Source organism: Pongo abelii, chromosome 11 (assembly GCF_028885655.2).
Source record: "Pongo abelii isolate AG06213 chromosome 11, NHGRI_mPonAbe1-v2.0_pri, whole genome shotgun sequence".
NCBI lineage: Eukaryota > Metazoa > Chordata > Mammalia > Primates > Hominidae > Pongo > Pongo abelii.
In genome coordinates, this window is record NC_071996.2 from 61,883,711 (window position 1) to 61,906,803 (window position 23,093).

General features: G+C 34.8%; 1 protein-coding gene across 16 annotated transcripts in view; it reads right to left on the bottom strand.

Moving 5' to 3' along the window:
• Positions 1-23,093, bottom strand: part of BAZ2B (bromodomain adjacent to zinc finger domain 2B) — a 395,277-nt gene that overhangs the window by 100,881 nt on the left and 271,303 nt on the right. For 13 of the 16 annotated variants that reach the window (XM_054548956.2, XM_054548954.2, XM_054548929.2 and 10 more), the window contains 5 exons: positions 19,314-19,920; positions 17,362-17,655; positions 15,705-15,765; positions 14,818-14,926; positions 14,450-14,551 (listed from right to left, as the gene is read on the bottom strand). In XM_054548956.2, the coding sequence (XP_054404931.2) occupies positions 14,450-14,551; positions 14,818-14,926; positions 15,705-15,765; positions 17,362-17,655; positions 19,314-19,920 (1,173 nt within the window). The remainder of the gene's footprint in view (positions 1-14,449; positions 14,552-14,817; positions 14,927-15,704; positions 15,766-17,361; positions 17,656-19,313; positions 19,921-23,093) is intronic. The other 3 variants (XM_054548959.2, XM_054548958.2, XM_063712614.1) reach the window with 1 other exon arrangement.

The following is a 23,093-nucleotide window of genomic DNA, read 5'->3' on the forward strand; positions in this document are numbered from 1 at the left end:
ATCACCTGAGGTCAGGAGTTCGAGACCAGCCTGGCCAACATGGTGAAACTCCATCTCTACTAAAAATACAAAAATTAGCTGGGCGTGGTGACAGGCACCTGTAATCCCAGCTACTTGAGAGAATGAGGCAGGAGAGTGGTTTGAACCAGGGAGGTGGAGGTTGCAGTAAGCCGAGATCACACCATTGCACTCCAGCCTGCAGGACAAGAGCGAGACTTCATCTCTAAATAAATAAATAAATAAATAAATAAATAAATAAATAAATAAACTGTTAAGAAAATTTGAACAATAAAGAGACAACTGAAAATCTGAGCAATGACTGAGAGTTGATGATATCAAGAACGTATCAATGTAAATAAGTACAACCACTATGGAGAACAGTTCAGAGGTCCCTCAAAAAACTAAAAATAGAGCTACCATATAATTCAGCAATTCCACTTCTAGGTATATATCTAAAAGAAAGGAAATGAATATATTGAAGAGGTATCTGCACTCCCATGTTTGCTGCAGCACTGTTCACAATAGCCAAGATTTGGAGGCAACCCATATGTCAGATAGATAAAGAAAATGTGGTAAATATACACTACACAATGGAGTAGTTATTCAGCCATAAAGGAAAATGAGATCCTTTCATCTGCAACAACATCATGGATGGAACTAGAGAATATCATGTTAAGTGAAATAAGCCAGGCCCAGAAAGGTCAGTTTTTGCATGTTCTCACTTATTTGTGGGAGCTAAAAATTAAAACAATTGAACTCAACAGAGATAGAGAGCAGAATGATAGTTACCAGAGGCTGGGAAGGATAGTGAGAGCAGAGGGGCAAGGGAGTGAAGATGGTTAATAGTTATAAAAAATACGTGCGTAAAATAAATAAGATCTAGTATCTGATAGCACAACATGGTGACTACAATCAACAATAATTTATCATACATTTAAAAAAACCTAAAAGAGTATAACTGGATTGTTTGTAACACAAAGAAAGGATAAATGCTTGAGGTGATGAATACTCCATTTACTCTGATGTTATTATTTTGCACTGTATGCCTGTATCAAAATATCTCATTGTGGCTGGGCGCGATGGCCCACGCTTGTAATCTCAGCATTTTGGGAGGCTGAGGCGGGTGGATCTCCTGAGGTCACGAGTTTGAGACCAGCCTGGCCAACATGGTGAAACCCCGTCTCTACTAAAAATACAAAAATTAGCTGGGCATGGTGGCAGGTGCCTGTACTGCTAGCTACTTGGGAGGGTGAGACAGGAGAATGGCTTGAACTCGGGAGGCGGAGGTTGCAGTGAGCTGAGATGGAACCACTGTACTCCAGCCTGGGTGACAGAGCAAGACTCCATCTCAAAAAAAAAAAAAAAATCTCATGTACCCCATGTATATATATACCTATTATGTACTCACAAAAATGAAAAAAAATTAAAAAGAAATTATATATTAAAAGTATAATAATGGTACTGTGGTTATGAGTCCTTATCTTTTAGAGACACAAATGGAACCATTCCTTCAACAAATTTTGGAAGGGAGAAGTAGATGAGGGTATATGTAAAACAGTATTGGTCAAAATGATAATTCCTAAAACTTATGATGGGTACAAGGTATATATTATCAGTCCATCTATTTCTGTATATATTTGAGATTTCTCATTATAAGCCTCCTAGTGGAGGCACATACCAACACAATGCTAGTGTATCTGCGGCCGGGCTCAGTGGCTCACGCCTATAATACCAGCACTTTGGGAGGCTAAGGCGGGCGGATCACAAGGTCAGGAGTTTGAGACCAGCCTGGCCAATATAGTGAAACCCCGTCTCTACTAAAAATACAAAAATTAGCCGGGCGTGGTGGTGTGCGCCTGTAGTCCCAGCTACTTGGGAGGCTGAGGCAGAAGAATTGCTTGAACCCAGGGGGTGGAGGTTTCGGTGAGCCAAGATTGCACCACTGCACTCCAGCCTGGGTGACAGAACGAGACTCTGTCTCAAAAAAAAAAAATACTGCTTAGCACATAAATACATGTATCCTGCATGTGTCAATCAAAACAAATACACTGTTATATTACCTTATAGTCCAAAATAATATGTTCAGATATAAGAGACATCTTTTAAAAATAATTGTCTTATTATTTCTTTTTAAGAGTTAATTCCTTCAGTATGAAGGTTAAGGAAATTTTTAAAACGTCTTTTTCTCTAAAAATATCCTCAAAGTAGAAATTTTGGTTGAGTCACTAGAAAAAACTGTGCAACCAAAAATAACCCAAAGTTCTTGAGTTTTACGTTATAACATGAATTGCCTAACCTGGGGCAAGGAGTCTATGAATATCACAGTTAATGGGTACTAAATTGTACGTGATTATGGATAATAGCTACATCCCACATTCCAAGTATTGTGCTGTGTTCCAGATACTTTGAATAGACTATACACTTTAATCTTCACAACATTTTTATCTCATATGGTGGGTTTTATTGTCTTTACAATTGAGGAAATTCAGGCTGAGTGAGGTTGAATAGACAGCAAAGAACAGACTGTGATTCAAACCCATGACTGTCTCACTCTAAAACCTGTGCTCCTGACCACTATGGGTACTTGATGTTATAAAGATGTTCTTATACTTGATAAGTGACAGATCATAACATTTATCCATGAAAGCACAACCAAGATTATGTCAAGAAAAGACCATCAGAAAAAAATTAATGCATATGTTCATACATATATATGCTAAAAATAACATATATACTAACTCCTTTCAGTAATTCTTATCTTAAAAATAATTTTAAAAATTAATTCTGAGGAAAATGAAAATTTTTTGCTGAGATTCCAAATGAAGTCAATAGGAACAATAGTTGTACAAAGTGTATTTCTAGGCCATAAGCCACTAAAAAGGAAGACATCAGCATAGTTTTATGTCAGGTATGTTCACCAGCATGGGAAGCTTTTGATTAGTCTAGGTTTTCATTTTTTTATTATGTTCTTAAGCACCAAGGTAGCATGTATTATATAACTTGAAAAATATAAAGGTAACATTCATGATACTTGGAAGAGAAGAGTGACTAATAAAAGTCTGTAAACAAATCTGCATTCGGTTTTTAAAGTATCTTATTAATAACAAAATCAATTTTTGGCCAAAATTTTAAGAGTTCTATCAACTTTTCTTATCTAGATATAATTTTTACATAGTTACATTTTTATTCAGCTAGGAAAATACACCTGTGTCAAAAGAGGAACAAAATATGTTGGTGCCTAGAACTCAGCAGACAAATATAGTGCCCATATCATTCACATTTTTGCCCTTGGCATTTAAAAAGTAAATACTTTCTAAAGGGATTGCATATACTGGATTACTTATAATGTCTTCTGACTCCTAGATTTTAGAAAATGAGAAAAGAATCATTAGGAAAATCTGAAACTTATACAACAGCTTTAATTCATTGAAGAGCCAAAATAATTGTGGGTGAGAACAAGTAGTATTTTTCTCAATAAATTTTTCCTCAGGAAAAGCAAATACAATTTATATCATTTGATTCACATGCCATTGGCTTTTTATCTATCAGAAATTATATATCAAAAGAATTTAATTCTTTTTTCTTGATTTCTAAGACTTAAAATAGTAAATATTTGCTGAAAATAATTTTTGTTGACTAAGATTTTTAAAATATGGATAAGAAAAGATGATCAACAAGATGGAGATAGCAAAAGATTATGTTGTTGTTGTTTTTTTTTTTTTGAGACAAAGTCTCACTCTGTGGCCTAAGCTGGAGTGTAGTGGTGCAATCTCAGCTCACTGCAACCTCTGCCTCTTGAGTTCAAGTGATTCTCCTGCCTCAGCCTCCCAAGTAGCTGGGATTACAGGCGCTTGCCACCATACTCGGCTAATTTTTGTATTTTTAGTACAGACAGGGTTTTGCCATGTTGGCCAGGCTGGTCTCGAACTCCTGACCTCAGGTGATCCACCCGCCTTGGCCTCCCAAAGTGTTTGGATTACATGCGTGAGCCACCACGCCTGGAGAAGATTATGTTAATTATATTATTCTAATTCTGCTTTCAAGAGTTGCTAATTTGTATTCTTAGTGAATAATACCTTCACTTCTATAAATACTACAAAGAGAAAGAAGGAAAAAAAGAAAAGCGTTTATGTTTTATTTCGGAAGACTGAATAATCCAGGTAAATAAGCTAATGAAATAAGTGAAAGTACACTGTAATATATTATAAAAATGAAGTTTTCACTACTTAAATATTTGTTGAAGCACCTTTACTCTGACCAAGGCATAACATTATCTAAAAGTCAGCTAGAGAGAGACCTTTTCCCTAAAGGACCACATTTTTAACAAGGACCTCAGGCTCAGTCAATTCTAAGGCAGGTGACCCTAGGACCACACCTTCAGTAATGCATTAGAAAAAGAGTTTAGAGCTTGGGAGAGAAAGTTGTCTCAACTGTCCATATAAAAATTATGATGGCCTGGATTAGAGCACAGGAATTAGAGCTAGAAAGAGAGATGAATAGTACATTGGTCTTTTGGGAGAGAGAACTGGCTGAAATTGAACACTGCCTGGATGTGAAGGAGGAAAACCTGAATGTAGACCAGAAAGGCAGTTAAGGTTTCGAGTAATCTCTAAACAACATGGAAAAGGGAAATAAGTGGCAATGAGGTTTTCTTACTGAACAAATAAGGATGGAGAAATATTTGAGAAAACTGGAAAACAAATTTATTGCTCAACTTTTTTATGACTTATAAACAGACTTTTAAAGAAAGAAAATATTTCTTTTTAATGAGTTCTTAAATATTTTCTGTATTCAGAAATTCAAAAGAGATCATGAAATTTATTTTCAATATGACCTTCCTATTTCAACATTTCTGTTATATAGTCTTCATAAATAAATGACTCCAAAAGATACGTGAACCCCTCATGAGGGACTGGTTTGTTTTCACCTTTTGTTACAGACAGTAAATTGCCTAATTAACTGGGTTTCCCACATGTCACTGAAAGCTAGAGTAAATATGTGGTTTAGCAGCCACATGTTTAGGTCTCAACGGGATGTGTTCTCAAGTCTTATTCCTGATTCAATTTTACACATCCTGGCTTGACTTTTTCTTTTGTTGCTCCCATTTTTTAAATACTTGTAAGCTGATTTTTTTTTTGGGAAAAGCAGTATATAATTATGTAAATACAGTATACCAGTCCACCAAAAGTCGATTAGCTAAATGATTTACTTGCCAAGTTATTGATGACTATTTTTAAAGTTTTAGTATCACCAAGACTGGGAGGCAGCAATTTCACCATGGATTTACAGTCCTGTGCCACTAGATGCCCAGCTTCCCAAGTTAACATTTGAGATGCCTAGTACTGCCCTTCTTGAATGCTCAATGCTATATAAGTGAATGGAGGGACTTTACTCCTCTCATATTTTTCTGGATTGAGACCCGTATCCATCCCAGTCCTTGCCTCTGGTAGTAAAATATTTGTGGGGTATGTTTAAATCTGGATTAAGGCAATTGGTCTGACAATTTAAGGCCTAATAGTCATTCAGTGGATTGATCATTTACCAAATTGATTTCTGGTTAAATAATTTTCAGTAAATTTAACCGTAGCTTAAGTAAACAAAGTTAATTTTTTACTACCTTTCCTTTTGAAATTATACTTTCAGAATCCTTTACTTCCCAGTTTGTTTATATGAAACTTTTAGAACGTCTCACCTAGAAGCAAATTGATCTTAAAGACCTCTTATATGCATTTACATTACAGATGAGAGAATTAAGTTAGCTTCAGTGTAAGTAATGTAAGATATGAAATTACCCTGCTAGAACTAAAAAAAATTCTTCAGGCATGAGCAAAGAAAGGGTATCAGATATTTGCGACGAAATTTGACAATTCACATAAAACAATTAACATCATGAGAAAAAAATCAAAATTTTGTTGGATTTCCCTATGCCTTTTCAGTTTAGTATTATGTCTATTTCTAGCTACTTAACAGTGCCAGAGTTAGGTAGTGAAAGGGTGAGAGATTATAAACTTGACAGATATTCTTAAGCCACACTAGTCATATAGCTTATTATACCATACACTACATAGCACTTGAAAGATGTGAAAGAGTAAGAACCGTGAGAAAAGGTGTCATCTATTAAAAACAAGTGAGAAAGATGTGGTTTGATACAACTGTTTCCACAATGCTGACTATGCTTCCTACTTACTCAAAGTATGTCATCCTCTAATAGTCAACGACTTTCAATATCTCCTCCTCCTGTATCCGTGGATTCATACAGTTGTCCTCCTAGTATAGGCCTTGCCTAGCCACAAAAATCCTACCTGGTAGATTAGTGACATAAATTTCCAGACTTTTAGATTTCTGGTACTGATCTTTCATGTTCTCAGTGTCCATTCGTGCCCACGGCTATGTTGCATTAGGTGTGACAGTTAACAGCAGAGCTGAATTAGAACTCTGGTTGTTGACTTCCAATCTTTTGTTCTTCACTTAATTCGAAATAATTACCAGCATTATAATTGTGCCAGAAACTGTGTGTTGCCTACCTTACTGTGAAGCCTCCTCTTACTCCTTATTAACAAAACCCTAATTTTTAGCTGGCCAGCATCGTGCCTACTGTTTTATCTTCCTCAGAGAATAAGCTTCTCTAAACCAACAATCATTTTTTTGTATTCTTCAGTTTCTCTATGAACATTAGTTTTTCTTCAAATTCAGGCTTTCAACTTCATTTCTGTACTGAAAGGTGTGTTCACAATTTGCTCTATGGGAAAATGCCTTTAGGGGACATCTACTTACGGAAAAAACTGCCTGGCATATTAAGTATTTGCCACAAATATTTACTGATCAAATGACTCAGAAAAAAAGGCTCTTTTCATTAAGAACTGTAGACATTTTACTTTTTATGCCTTGTGCATTAAAAAGAAGAAACACTGTACTTTTTTCTAAATGCAACATCTCAAAGAAAAAAAACAACATTTTCGGAGTCATTTTAAACTTGCTGCTTCTTTGCATCTTTCAATTTTATGCTTTTTTTGGCCTGGTAACAGTAGACATTCCATACTCTAATGCTTCTAAACCTCCTGGTTGAAAAAAATAAACTTAAGGTCTTTATGCTTAGATGTATAGCTTTCTACAATTCACAAAAAATGCTTTTCAAGGAAGATCATCATATATTTCAAAATAATACGTCACTAACAATTTATTTTGATGCCTTCCTCTATTCCTAAGAAATATGTAAATACCTCTTACCTTAGTGTTATATTTAGGTAAATAAAAATAATGCTATTTTATTACCAAAATACGTCTAGCTCAACCTTACTTTCTTTTATTCTGACAATCAAACACAAAGTAAAATAAAAACAATGACATTTTATTCAACAATTTTTTTATAATGTGATGAAACATAAGTCTGTAGGAAATTTATTTACCTTACACCATTTTCAAAGGTGTTTCTAAAACTGCTAACAGAAATTCATTAAAAGATAACCAGCCAGTACAGCATAGGCTTATATAGAGTATTACAATTGTTTTGTTCCATGAAGGCTATCACTCCTCTAAAATCAAGATTTTTACAGAAGCTGGTAAGAAGTGTTTGAAAACTATCAGTATGCTGAAAAGTAGCTGATTCTACAAATTCCTCACTACATCTGTGGACCAAAATAAATAAAACTGATAATGGATATATTAAGTGTATCTTCTTCCCTATTTCTTTCTTTCTATTTTTTTTTTTTTTAAATTAGAGACAGGGTCTCTATCTGTCACCTAGGCTGTAGTACAATGGCATGATCATAGTTCTCTGTAGTCTCAAACTCGTGGGCTAAAGCAGTCCTTCCACCTCAGCCTCCCAGGGAGCTAGGACTACAGGTATGTAACACCATGCCCAGGTAATATTTTTATTTTTTGTAGAAATGGAGTCTTGATACATTGCTCAGGCTAGTCTTGAACTCCCGGACTTAAGCAATCCTCCTGTCTTGGCCTCCCATAGTGTTGGGATTACAGGTATGAGTCACTGTGCTGGGCCTTTTATCCCCATTTCATTTGTAATCCTATTTTCTTGAATTAAGGGCATCTCCTTTTTTTAAAGCTAATAATTACATTGTTGTCCTTCAGTAAATGATTAATTTACCTAAATTTTAATAAATATAAGCTCACACACCTCTCATCTAAAAGTTAGTTAATATTTTCAACAATCGCTTGCTATTAATATTAATAAATACATATATAATCATATCTTAAGCCCAGAAATATCTTGAATCAAAAAATGATTAAGCAAAATATCCATGGTATTCAACAAGAAAAAATAAAAGGCATCCAAATAGGAAGAGAGGAAATCAAACTATCTGTCTTAAGAGACAATATGATTCTATATACCTAGGAAACCCTAAAGACTTTCACAAAAGGCTTCTAGGACAGATAAAAGAGTTCGGTAAAGTTTGACGATACAAAATCAATATACAAAAATCAATAACATTTCTATACGCCAATAGCATCCAAGCTGAGGGCCAAATCAAGAACGCAATCTCATTTACAATAATAGCCACAAAAAGAATAAAATACCTAGGAATATAGCTATCCAAGGAGGTGAAAGATATCTACAACAAAAATTACAAAACACTGCTGAAAGCAATCAGAGAAGACACAAACAAATGGAAAGACATTCCATGCTCATGGATAGGAAGAATCAATATTGTCAAAATGGCCATATTGCCCAAAGTAATTTACAGATTCAATGCTTATTCCTATCAAACCATCAACGTAATTTTTCACAGAGTCAGAAAAAACTATTCTAAAATTCATATGAAACCTAAAGAGCCTAAATTGCCAAAGCAATCTAAGCTAAAAGAACAAAGCTGGAGGCATCACACTTACCTGACTTCCAACTATACTACAAGGCTACAGTAACCAAAACAGCATGGTACTGGTACAAAAACAGACACACAGACCAATGGCACAGGACAGAGAACTCAGAAATAAGACTGCACACCCATGACCACCTGATTTTTGACAAAGTCAACAATAACAAGCAATGGAGAAAGAAATCCCCTATTCAATAAATAGTGCTGGGATAACTGGCTAGACGTATGCAGAATATTGAAATTGGACCCCTTCACCACATACAAAAATTAACTCTACATGGATTAAAGACTTAAATTCCTAGGAACAAACCTAGGAAATACCATTCTGAACATCAGCCTTGGCAAAGAATTTATTACTAAGTCCCTAAAAGCAACTGCAAAAAAAACAAAAAAATTGACAAGTGAGACCTAATTAAACTAGAGTTTCTGTACAGCAAAAGAAACTATCACAGACAACCTACAGAATGGGAGCAAATATTCACAAACTATATATCTGACAAAGGTGCAATGTCTAGACTCTATAAGAAACTTAATTCAACAAACAAAAAATAACCCCATTAAAAAATGGACATGAACAAACACTCCTGAAAAAAAGATACATGGAGCCAACAAATATACACAGAAATGCTCAACACCCTTAATCATTAAAGAAATGCAAATCAAAACCACAATGAAATACTATCTCATTCTGACACTAGTCAGAATGGCTACTGTTGGCCAGGTGCGGTGGCTCACACCTGTAATCTCAGCACTTCGGGAGGCCAAGGCAGGGGGATCATGAGGTCAGGAGATTGAGACCATCCTGGATAACACGGTGAAACCCCGTCTCTACTAAAAATACAAAAAAATTAGCTGGGCATGGTGGCGGGCATCTGCAGTCCCAGCTACTCAGGAGGCTGAGGCAGGAGAATGGTGTGAACCCAGGAGGCGGGGCTTGCAGTGAGCCGAGATGGCACCACCGCACTCCAGCCTGGGTGACAGAGCAAGACTCCATCTCAAAAAAAAAAAAAAAAAAAAAGAATGGCTATTATTAAAACATCAAAAAACAATAGTTGTTGGCAAGGTTGCAGACAAAAGGGAACACTTTATACACTGCTAGTAGGAATGTCAATTAGTTTAGCCACTGTGGAAAGCAATGAGGAGATTCCTCAAAGAACTTAAAACAGAACTACCATTAGACCCAGCAATCCCACTACTGGGTATATACCCAAAGGAAAATAAATTGTTCTACCAAAAAGACACATGCCCTTACATGATTATTGCAGCACTAGTCACAATAGCAAAAACATGGAATCAACCTATACGCCCATCAACAGTGGACTGAATAAAGAAAATGGTATATATACACCCAGGAATACTATGCAGCCATAGAAAGAATGATATCTTATCCTTTGTAACAACACGGATGCATATGGAGGCCATCACCTAAGTGAGATAATGCAGGAACAGAAAACTAAATATCACATGTTCTCACAAGTGAGAGCTAAACATTGAATATCCACAAACACAAAGATGTGAACAGTAGACACTGGAGACTACTTGAGCGGGGAGAGTGGTGGCGGGGGGTGGGGCTGGGGGTTGAAAAACTACCAATCAGGTACTGTGCTCCAGGATCATTTGTACACTGAACCTCAGTGATGCACAGCTTGCCCGCTTAGCAAACCTGTACATGTACCCCTGAGCCTACAATAAAAGTTGAGAGAAAAATAAATAAAGCACTGTGTCCCTAAAAAAAGCATCAAACTACATGCTTAAAAACGATTTCATTTTATTGCATGTAAATATGCCACAATAATATTTTTTAAAGAAAAAAGTTTTTTCATTTATGGACTTTTTTCTTTAAAAATAATATTAGCAACAAAGAAATTCTTAAACATAAGAAAAATTAATGATTTTATCTTTTCTGAAATAAAATATTGATGGGCTGTTGCTTCTCTTTCAGATTTATCACAGGTTGCTGTATAGACTTTGGGGGTGAGGGGACTTGTTTTTGTTTTCAATTAACTTTTTTACTTCTTTAGTATTTAATGTTGAGATGAATGGCCTTTTATGTAAATTATACTCCTGGAAGGAATAAATCATTCTCTCAATAAACTAGAGAAAAACCCAGAATTCTGCAATGCAGATATTATCTTCTAGCAGAAAGTATTATCTCCTAAATTTTATATATAATATATGGAGAATTGGAATTCTGCTGATGCAATTTTTGTAATGTGTTAAGTAAAATTAGAACATATAGAACTAATGTTGGGGGTTTTGGGATATGTTTTAAGATTAAAAAATGATGAAAAAAATATACTTCCCAGGAAAATGTTTTAATAGGAGAATGATTAAGAATAGAGTTGTTCCTTGGTATCCAGGACCTCCCTCTATGAATACCAGTATCTGCAGATATTCAAGTCCCTGAATAAAAACAACACAGTATTGGCATATAACCTATACCTATACGCCTATGTACTGTAAATCATCTCCAGATTACGTATAATAGTAAACACAATGTAAATGCTATGTAAATAGTTGTTACATCATATTGTTTAGAGAATAATGACAAGGAAAAATGTCTGTACATGTTGAGTACAGATTCATTTTTTTTCCTGAGAATTTTCAATCCACAATTGCTTGAATCCACAAATACAGAAAACATAGATATGGAGGGCTGACTGTACTAATGAATCCACAAATACAGCATTTCATTTGCTATCAAACATCCCAATAGATACGTGAAGCTTGGAAAACTGTAGTGGCAACATTTAAGACCATTTTGTACAATCTCCATGCATTTGGAAAACCATGAATTCTCAGTTTTACTGAATTACAAAGAATAGGGGTATTTACTTTTAAAGGACAGGAAATTGTTTTTCTGTTGTTTTTTTAGATGGAGTCTCACTCTGTCGCCTAGGCTGGAGTGCAGTGGCGTGATCTCGGCTCACTGCAACCTCCTCCTCCCAGGTTCAAGCAATTCTCCCTGCCTCAGCCTGCCGAGTAGCTGGGACTACAGGTGCCCACCACCATGCCCAGCTAATTTTTGTATTTTTAGTAGAGAAGGGGTTTTGTCACATTGGCTAGGCTGGTGTTAAACTCTGGAGCTCAAGTGATCCGCCAGCCTCAGCCTCCCAAAGTGCTGGGATTACAGGCGTGAGCCAAACGCCTGGCCTGTTTTTCACATTATATACATAAAACAAGCAAATTTTAGAAAATACACAACATGCAAAAAATGTAGAAAGCAAAAAAAATCCATTGTTATTACCATTACATCCATTATTAGTTTTGACACATTTCCTTCTAGTCTTTTAATATGCACAGTTTTTTAAACATGTTTCATCATCAAACCACTTATACAATTTGCATAAAAGCAGATATATTGTAAATACATATGATCATCACTGCATGGTAACAGCTTTGTGCCACACTATATTTTACATCTTCTACAAAATTTAGGGTGATCAAAATTATTTCACATCACAATTACTATAACAAAAATATATAATATTGGTTTTCAGAGAACATTCCTATATAATGATATACATTTCCAGTTAACCATATGCTTAAACCTGTTAATCACACAATCCAGTATATAAAAATGTACATGGTTTTATAACTATATGCATCTCTAATTAATTAAATGGAACACTTTTTTGGATGACTTACCTTTAATTGTTGTTTTCTAAAAGTATCCTGAATTCCTGTGTACTAATTTTGGTTTTAGCTAAAAGAAATGCTCTCAAAATTACAAATGTTTTCCCCTAGCATTCTGCTGAAATGTTGGCAGCTTAACATATTTGGCTTTAGTAATTCATCCTATTTCCTTGATTGGAATTGATCTCAACAAGACAGTATGCATTTGGAAAACACTGATTATATTTAATAAAAAGTGAATGCATGTCAAGGAACATTCTACTCTGTGTAATGAGGCTTTATAGATTAGGTCTAATTATCACTGATATAAAATTAAAAATCCTTTATATGTTAAATAGCAATTAGCTTTCCTCTCCAAACAAAAATCTAGTGAACTTAAAATCACAAAGATATCTCTGGCATAAATAATACAAGTAAGAATCTGACAACATGAAACAAAGATTTTTAAAACGATTAAAGTTTCTAATATGTTTTATGACTTTAAAACTGATATCGTGTATATAGAATGTGTAACACTGTGGTTCACTAAAATTCTAAGAATCTGGTGACAGATTTAGTCTAAGTCAAAATATTTTGTTTTAAAAAAAATAGAAAACCCTAGAATATATTTCCATATATTTCTATATATCTCAGATAAACCCATTTTGACATTTTAAAACTACAAATAAAGAGACAGGTAGATCTGGACATAACTTCTTTCTTTAAAAGTCATGGACTACAATAGAAAATAGGTTACATGATATATGCAAAAGATTACTTTTTCAGAAACCTTGAGTTCTAGTTATGTCTCAGCCTTGTGTGTGACCTTAAAAAATTCCTTTAAGCTTCCAAACTCAAAATAAACCTCTTACAGAATGAGGGAGACCTTTTCCATTTCAAAATTATAAAATGAAAGGGTAAGATAGGATAGAAAAGCTCCCTATTCACAAAGAAAATATTAATTGCCAAAAAAATTTTCTATGCATTATAATGGGACAGAAGAGAGAGAGGTTCAATGAAGAAGGAAAATATCAACTTCAGCTGGCTGAGCATTTTAGCCTTTTGAAACATTTTTATGCATATGATCTCATTTTAATCTTGCCATAATCCTACGAGACAAGAAGTGTAATTATAATCGTTTCTATTTGGCAGATAACAAAGTGGAGGGAAAAGGGGGCATTATTTTGTTATTGTTCAGAATTACAAGAGTTTTTCACAGATTAACAAGAATCTAGGTCTCATCACTCCTTAACTGGGACCCCTTTCAATGCAGCTAAAGGGAATAATAAGCACATGCAGCTGAATACAACTAAGGAACAAAGGGAAAGCATTAAAGAAAACATACAGGAAATGAGATCTCCTTGGTGGGTTCTTTTTGCTGGCTGGTGAGGGTGTGTACTTAACACCGTAAGCTCAAAGGGAGGTGTGGTGATATGTTCAGAAATGTGCACCACTTAATGTAAAAACTGAATTTCTGCAAAAATCAGAAATTTCATTCACCTAATTTTAAGAAACGACAAAAAAAAAAACTTATCAAACTTGTGAAAACGCATCATACAGTGTGGCATAATCAAATGGACAAGATCCTTCCAAAACACTAGGGCATATACATCCTCTTTTGGACTGACTTATAATAATAGGGTCTTCATATTCAAATTAGTTTTTAAAACTAGCTGTACTTTTCAGGAAACTAATGTTTTCCTATATTTCATATGAACATGCAGATGCTTTTATACCTATATAAACTGTAAAGTTATTGGTTGAATTAATAAACAGAAAAAATTTACTTAAATATGAAAAAGATACCTATTATGTCAAAGCTCCTTGTTACTGAAACATAGTTAATTGAGGCCTTAATGAGTGCTTACCACAAAGTTATATGTATAGCCATATGAACTAATTAAAGAAAGGCAATGCTCCAGAGTGTAGTGAAATTTACTTCATTTAGGTTATGGTACTACTTTTTGGTTCAAAGACTATACTTTTTAAAAAGTGGATACCTGCGGTCCATCTCTGGCTTCATAGAAGTCACCCACTCTTATTTTTGCACTGAAGCTGAAATTGTCCCTTGAGATATCCATTATTCCATTTCTGCTGAGATACTGAAAAAATCACATATTTTTCCACTTCAGGTTTTAATAATTACAACCCAGCTTTGATGTATAGCTAGCTTCAGGACACTAATGTTTTGCATATTCTATCAAGGGGCTCTAATTTATAGGAGATCAATTTAGGTTAAGTACAATAGTCCCATACAAGAGAATATTTAGTATCAAGGAACTTTATCTGAGAAAGGAGTACGCTTTTTTTTGTACATGATCATGCTTAATAGGCACCAAATGTACATTATTTGGTGAAAAGTATGTACCTTTATTACTTCAGGGTACTGCCTAAGTTTCTTTCCACATGGAGCATAATATGCTACTTCTCCTTGAAGGCGCCCTCCAAAGTTTCTTATTCTTGTCTCTCTCTGCCAGCTACACATAACAGAAATGAAGGTTATGACATACTTAATTTTAAGAAAGCTTTTAAAAATTAAAAATAAGTTAAACTATACATGTTCTCTAGAAAACATAAAAAATGAAAACAAAAATAAACTCCTCAGACAACCCAAATATATTAACTATCAAAATTATTTAGATTTTTAGCTAATTCAACTAAAAAATTAATTATTCAATTTATATATTAAACTCCATCAAAATTTTTAGAAATCATACTTGATTACTTTGGGTACTCTGACATTTCAGTAACATGTCAATGTGTACTGATTTTTTACATCTGAAAAGCTTTAAGGGAGGAGTAAAGTAAACCCAGCTCTCTGCTGCTTGGGGTTCACGTACATTCAGTCTAAAAGCTGTCATTTCTAATTAAACCATTTTAGCCAAACTGGTTGAGTCCCTCAGTTTTGACCAAAGTGGCTTTTACTGTCCTTTAATTCTATCTTCACAAAAACTTCTCACAATCTCATGTACTCCTGCCCTTTGCCATCTGATTTGCTCTTGGTTCTTTTTCAGTCATGTTCCTACTTGGCTTTATCATCCCACCCCAGCTCTGCCATACCTCCAGGAAACAGGATTAATTTCAGTTTTCTGATATACCAAATTCCTTGCCCTTTGCTCTGGCTCTTCTGCTCTAATAAATACTATGCAGCTATGTACTTCTTCTATTAATTGTAGAGAATGAGAAATCAAGTATACATCAAATATGCATAAATACATGGGGGAAAAAGAAAAAGGAAAACCTTATTTTGCATACCCATATTCCAATGGAATACGCAGTTCTCGTTCATCTGTTACTCTTCTTCTTTTGGAAGTGCCTTTAAAAAAATTCAATTGGTTAATATAAAACATTCATTAATATAGATAATAATCTTGATAGTTTAGAAACTTTTCTTTAAAAAAGTATATGTTAATAACTTGGATTTAGTGTATTTCTGTAATTTATACATTATTTTTGGATGGTTGTCAATAAAACACTGTATAAGGCAGGGGGCTTTTTTCTTCTTTTGGGTCTGAATGACAGAATAACTAGTTTTTCTCTTTAAAGAAAATACAATCCAAGGTAAAAATATATACCTTTCCTCTCATTTTATTATTAAAGAAATGGCTAGAGAAGCAAGAGAGAAATAGAGGTTTCAGAAAATCTATTTAAATTGTTGACTTTGAAAATAGGAGTTTTTGGATGCTGAAAAATTTCAACAGCTGGCTTGTATATTTAAAGATGATTTAATTTTATGTCCATATAAATCCATAGTCAAAAACACTACCAGGTCTTTTAATTAACCTAAACCACCAAGGAACAGGATTATGATTTTAGGTAAAAATTTTCTAAGACCGAGATCAAGTTTCACAAACACAAATAAGTTCATCTAAAATTAGTAGGCTATCATATTGGTATGTGGTAAATGAAAGTAAAGCTAGAAACTGACAAGAGAAGAGTGAAATAAGTAAAACAACAAAATATTTTACTATATACATCTATATTTTCTTAGACATTGAATGAGAACTGAGAGTAGTTGTGGAATATTAAATGTAGAAATGTTTAATGAAGACCTCTAGGAATTTATAAAAAGTCAAATAGGAAAAAAAGGACATGGCATGTTAATGGAATAAGAATGCTACTCTCTAATAGAAATGACACTGGCTATATGTTGGGCAGATAGCATCTTAAGCAACCAAGTGAGCTTTTTTATAAAGTACAGTTGGCCCTTGAACAATATGGATTTGAACTGTGTGAGTCCACTTATATTCAGATTTTCCTCCGCCTCTGCCACCCATGAAACAGCAAGACCAATCCTTCTCCTCCTCAGCCTGTTCAACATGAAGATGAGAATGAAGATCTTTATAATGATCCACTTCCACATAATGAAGAGTCAATATATTTCCTCTTGCTTATGGTTTTCTTACTAACATTTTTCTTTTCTCTTTATTGTAAGAATACAGTATATAACACATATATGTTAATTGACTATTCATGTTATCAGTAAGGCTTCTGGTCAATAGTAGCCTAACAGTTAAGGTTTTGAGGAGCCAAAAGTTACATGTAGATTTTCGATTGTGTATGGGGCCAGTGCCCCTAAATCCTGCATTGTTCAAGGGTCAACTGTACAAAAAAGTCCAACTGTCAATTAAATTCTATATTCTAGAAGCACAAACTGGACACAAAAGCAGAAAGGTTCAAAACCAAAGGAACTGTCATCAATCAGATCCTTAAACTGGAAACTCAGGGGGGGGAAAAAAGGACCAGGTAATGAGTCATATCCTTTGAAAATACATGCTCACCTTCCTTAGCCAACCTAAAATCTAACTTTAATCTTGATTCCAGTGAGATCATCTCCAGAACACTCTATCAATAAAAATTCTTGCTATGGTTTGACTTCTACTTTAGAATAATAAAAATAAAGTGTAGGTACCAGAGTGTGGGCTTGAAGTAAGTGTGGAAGAAGATGTACCAAGAAAAGCAGGTGACTGGGATTCAGAACATAAGGCAGCAGGAGCAGAGCCTGGGGCTTTTGCTATGTGGAGGTTACGAGGTGTTGAGTGAGCTGTGAGACTCATGGAAGGGCTTTTGACAGAGGAAGTTGTTTTATTCAGTTTCATTGAAGTTTTCTCTCCTTCAGTATCACTATCTGATTCATCTTGGTCTTTATCATCATCATCTTCTTCTTCTGATCCTTCTGTATCTGATTCTGAATTACTATCTGATTCTGGGAAGTAAAAGAAGCATTTGTATATTATAACTAGATAATCACCAATAATTTGCAGTTTGTATCTAAATGGACTAGCTCAGGAACCAGTACCTGTGAATGAGAACTCAAATGAGCAATTTTCCTACAGAGTAAATGTTATAAGCTATTTGAGAACAGTGTATATAGGCTATCAATCTTCAAAAAAATTTTTTTAAGTGTAAGTTTTACTCAACACTTTAATCATAAAACAGTTCTCATATGACACTATTCACATGATGAGTTCTGCTTAATGGCATCAAAATAATTTTTTATTTAACAGAGAAACTAAAGTAAAAGAGGGGATTAAATTGACTGTTCAAATTAACAGATTCCAATGGCTTATGAAGTACAGTAAGTCAAATATGAGAAAGAGAAATCTGGAACTACCATCATACTTCCATTTGGGCTTTGGAGTAAAAGAAAACAATTTTAACAGGAGATTCTTGGTCTTTTGGCTGCAGTTTTTCTATTTACATACAAGACTTCATCAGGCTTTTCAGGCCTCTCAAAAAACCAGGCTTACAGAAATAATTATAGTAGGATAATTCAATAATTTAAGTTTGTTCTAGCTACGTAGTTCTATGTATGATGCATCCGTTCCTCTACATATGTAAAATCTATTACTAGATTAAACTTGATAAACATAGGAGTGATACTTAGACTGTCTCCTCATAGTTCACAGTACAATAGCTTCTGTGGAATTCTGGTTTGTGTTATACCATTTGCCTATATTGAAATTCATTATAAAAGTTAGTTTTGAAAGTTATGAATATTGATATTTATGATCTATCATACAAAGCTGTTTTATGGAAACCCCAGGAAGAGTGGTTCTTACCCTGAGCACGAAGTTTGTTTTTAACTTATAGACACTTTAAACTGTACAGCTGAGTATATTTTCCTATTCATATTAGCTGCTAAAAAAAAATTAGTTGAATCTGTAGTTGACCAGTAACAAATCCACAAACGTTTATAATATGTATTTCATTTTTGTATTCACAATTTAAGCTCTCTTGTATTTTATGTTTTCAATCTTCTGTGGAATGAGGAGAGGGAATTAAAATGAGGAGAGGAAAATAAAATGCAAAATAAAAATAAAAAATAAAAAATAAAAAAGCATAGAAGTTAACCCCAGACCCAGCAAAAAGAAAAAAAAAGAAAGTTACTCAAAATTAAATCAGAGAGTCCTCTATATGTTATTTAACAAATTTTCTGTTATTGATGAACATTCATAGAGATTTAGGTTTTTGGTACTTTCTGAATGACTATGACTATAATTTTATCTTTGTTCAAAACAGCTGGTGATACATTTTAACAAGTAGCAGAAGAAATGAAAAGAGTGGTCCTACATGAAATAAAAATTAAGCAAGTTGATGAAATTATGTCTTAATTTATGTATCATTTGTATTCACCCTAAAGTGATTATTTGTTTAATGTCAAATGAATAACAAGCTGAGAATCTGACTTAGGATTTCCAGTATCAATTACTCCTGTATTTTACGAGCTCATTATAGAAATGCACAAAGTTGTGTGAAACATAGTAAATGACACTGATTTTAAGTCTGAATTAAGAAACCCTTTAAAATGTTTGGTTCACATAGCATTTAGAGAAGTACTTTAAATTTTAAAATGAAAATAACCTGATTGGCTGTCATCAGATTCATCATCTTCATCATCTTCCTCATCTTCTTCCTCATCATCTTCCTCTTCATCCTCATTTGAATCTTCGGAATCTTTACTACTGGGAATGTCTGAATCTGTTCCTCTGAATTGTTCCACTAAAGATTTTGCAGGATGGGAGTGATGCTGTGTTTTTACTGGGTTTACATTATTGCTAACTGCTTTTTCCTTCCCTTGACTATGCAGGATGGGAGAGGCAGAGGGCATTACAGGTGTCTGATTGCCAGGGGTTCTTCTCCCACTTGTACTCAAATTTACAGGTGAGGAAAAAGGGGTGCTACTTGCAGCAGCAATGTTTTCATTAATCTTGCTCTGCATTTTAGTTTTGGTAGTAAGTGCTAGAGGAGCTTCTTGAATGACACTTTGAATAACTCCATTTGGTTGGTGATTACCTAAAAGTGCATTTGTCAAGAATGGATTTGGGTGGTTGTTTTCTAATGTTTGTTTTGGATGTGCTGGTGAACTAGAGGTTGCTTTTGGATTTGACAAAGCTGCAATAACCTTCTTCAGGCTCTTAGATGACTCTTGTTTCTTTAACTGTGATGGGAATGCCTGTTTATATTGTTCCTGTTGAAACATAAGTTAAAAAACATAACAAAATGTACCACAAAACAAAGATTGCTTTTATTTGCTTTCAATATCTGAAAACAAATTATAGCTATCATATCATATACAAATTTAAATCATGATACACAAATGCTGTAAAAGTAGCAACAGCTATGACTAGTTGGTTGCTACATTTTGGCTGTAATTTATTAAAATTTAATTAGTTTTTCCCCATTAAAAATTATATGCCTTTTGACTATCGTCCTCTCTTTACTGTTGCTTCCATTTTCACAATAATCCAAACCTAAAGCCATTTTCTTTGCATGAAATAGCCTCCTCTTAGAAATTTCAAGCTGACAAAATACTGTTTATTCTTCAAGATCCAAACCAAGAAGCTTTCCAAATTTCCCAGCCAGAAGCATTCTTTGCCTCTTTCCTTTGAGCTCCTTTACCTCTTTATATAGATGCTCCTCGGCTTGCCATGGGGTGACTTCCCCATAAACTCATCGAAAGTTGAAAATATCATTAAGTCAAAAATAGATACAATACACCTAACCTACCAAACATCATAGCTTAGTCTAGACTACCTTAAACGTACTGAAAACACTTACATTAGCCTAAAGTTGAGCAAAATAACCTACCAACACAGTACACTGTAGAGTATTGGTTGTCTGCCCTCGTTATCATGTGGCCGACCAGGAGCTGCAGCTCACTGCTGCTGCCCAGCATCAAGGAACTATTCTACCAACTTCTACTGAATGTGTATAGCATTCGTGCCATTGTAAAGTTGAAAGATCATAAGTCAAAGAATTCTTTTTTTTTTTTTTTTTTTTGAGATGGAGTCTTGCTCTGTTACCAGGCTGGAGTGCAGTGGCGCGATCTCGGCTCACTGCAACCTCTGCCTTCTGGGTTCAAGCGATTCTCCTGCCTCAGCCTCCTGAGTAGCTGGGATTACAGACACTCACCACCATGCCCAGCTAATTTTTGTATTTTTAGTAGAGACGGGGTTGCACCATGTTGGCCAGGATGATCTCGATCTCTTGACCTCGTGATCCGCCTGCCTTGGCCTCCCAAAGTGCTGAGATTACAGGCGTGAGCCACTGCGCCCGGCCAAGTCAAACAATTCTAAGTTGGTGACTATATGTACTCTTATGCCATACCACCTTTAGTATACATAGCATATGCCTATATGCCTTAAACCTCTAAGGAGATAACTTAACATCTTTGATAAATTCCTCAGGGTAGAAACACTCATTTATTCACCTTTATGGTCTTCCTAAGACATTGCTCAGAATCCTGTGCTTGATATGTACTCAAAAAACAATTTTAGGTTGCTGAATGAATAACTTCCTGAGCAAGAACTTCTTTGAAGCAAAGATTTAAGATACTAAGCTGGTGGAAATGGACATTCAACATTCTGTGGGATCTACTTTAGTGTGCCTTTGCACAGTAACATTCCAGAGTAAACAATTTAGAAAAATACAATTTTCTTGGAAAAGATTATAAACCATTAAGCCATAAAATTTATGTCTATAAACAAAAACTTATTTAACTATTAGAATCTCCTTGAAAACAATACAATCATGAATTTTATTAAGCTACTATAATTAAAATATTGCATAAAAATTAACAGCAGCAGAATTATTAAAATCTTTTGAGTTAACAGAAGGAGTTGAATTTCTTAATCTAAGGTAAAATTCTGCACTGAAAATGATTGCCTTGAAATTAAAATCAGCAGTGTTGTCAGCATCAGACCTGGGCTCCTAACACTAAAATCAGCAAAGATTTGTGATGGAGATTTCATGAGTGTAAATGCTGATGGAATGTTATATAAAATACTTATAAATATTTTATTATTATTATTATTTTGAGACAGTCTCACTTTGTCACCCAGGCTGGAGTGCAGTGGCACGATCTTGGCTCACAGCAACCCCACCTCCCAGGTTCAAGCCTGCCTCAGATTCCCGAGTAGCTGAGACTATGGGCACGTGCCACCATACCTGGCTAATGTTTTTGTTTTTGTTAGTTTTTTTTTGAGACAGAGTCTCACTCTGTTGCCAGGCTGGAGTGCAGTGGCGCGATCTTGGCTCACTGCAACCTCCGCCTCTTGGGCTCAAACAATTCTCCTGCCTCAGCCTCCCGAGTAGCTGGGACTACAGGCACACCCCACCACACCCAGCTAATATTTATATTTTTAGTAAAGATGGGGTTTCACTATGTTGGCCAGGATGGTCTCAATATCTTGACCTTGTGATCCGCCTGCCTTGGCCTCCCAAAGTGCTGGGATTACAGGCGTGAGCCACCACACCCAGCCTTTTTTTGTATTTTTAGTAGAGAAGGGGTTTCACCATGTTGGCCAGGCTGGCCTCGAACTCCTGACCTCAGGTGATCCACCTGCCCTTGGCCTCCCAAAGTACTGGGATTATAGGCATGAGCCACCACACTCAGCCTGAAATACTTATTAAATATTTTAAAGCAGCAGTACTAACAAGCAGTAAGCAATGTAAACTTTTTATCTTATTTAACATCTATACTGTATTAGTTTAGAAAATTAAGTTATTAAGATAATTCTTTGTAAATAAAAACTGTCACAAAATATTTGTACCTAAGGCAATACCTTACAAAGAGAAAGTGCTTAATTAGTAATTATTCAGTAAATTATGGAAAACTATGCTAGTTAGATGTACCGTTTCAATATAATTTTATAGCAAAATTCTTACATAAAATACTTTAATATACAAGATTTAAATTTTCAGCAGAAAAATTAGTGTGTTTTCGTCTGTTAGAACATAATTATGTCATGTAATAATTTTGTAATTTTTTTTTATAGGTAGTAAGTTTTCCTTCTAAATATATAGGTCTAAAGGGCCATGAAAACAAAAGTCCCTTTAGTTTTGTATTTTAATTTTCTGCAACTGTTCCTCACTGTAATTCTGAAGAATCACTTCCCATATATTGAAGTGATCCCAATAAGTTTTTAAGAATAGCCAAAGATTTCTATATTTTATCCCAATTACTCTTTTATAGTACACATATTATCATTTTTAAAATCGGGGTGATGTATAAAAAGGAGATGGAGAGAAAATTGAGACCTGTATAGTAGCAAGTCTCTTGCTGCTTTAAGATATCCATTTGGGGCCAGGTGTGGTGGCTCACGCCTGTAATCCCAGCACTTTGGGAGGCCGAGGCAGGCA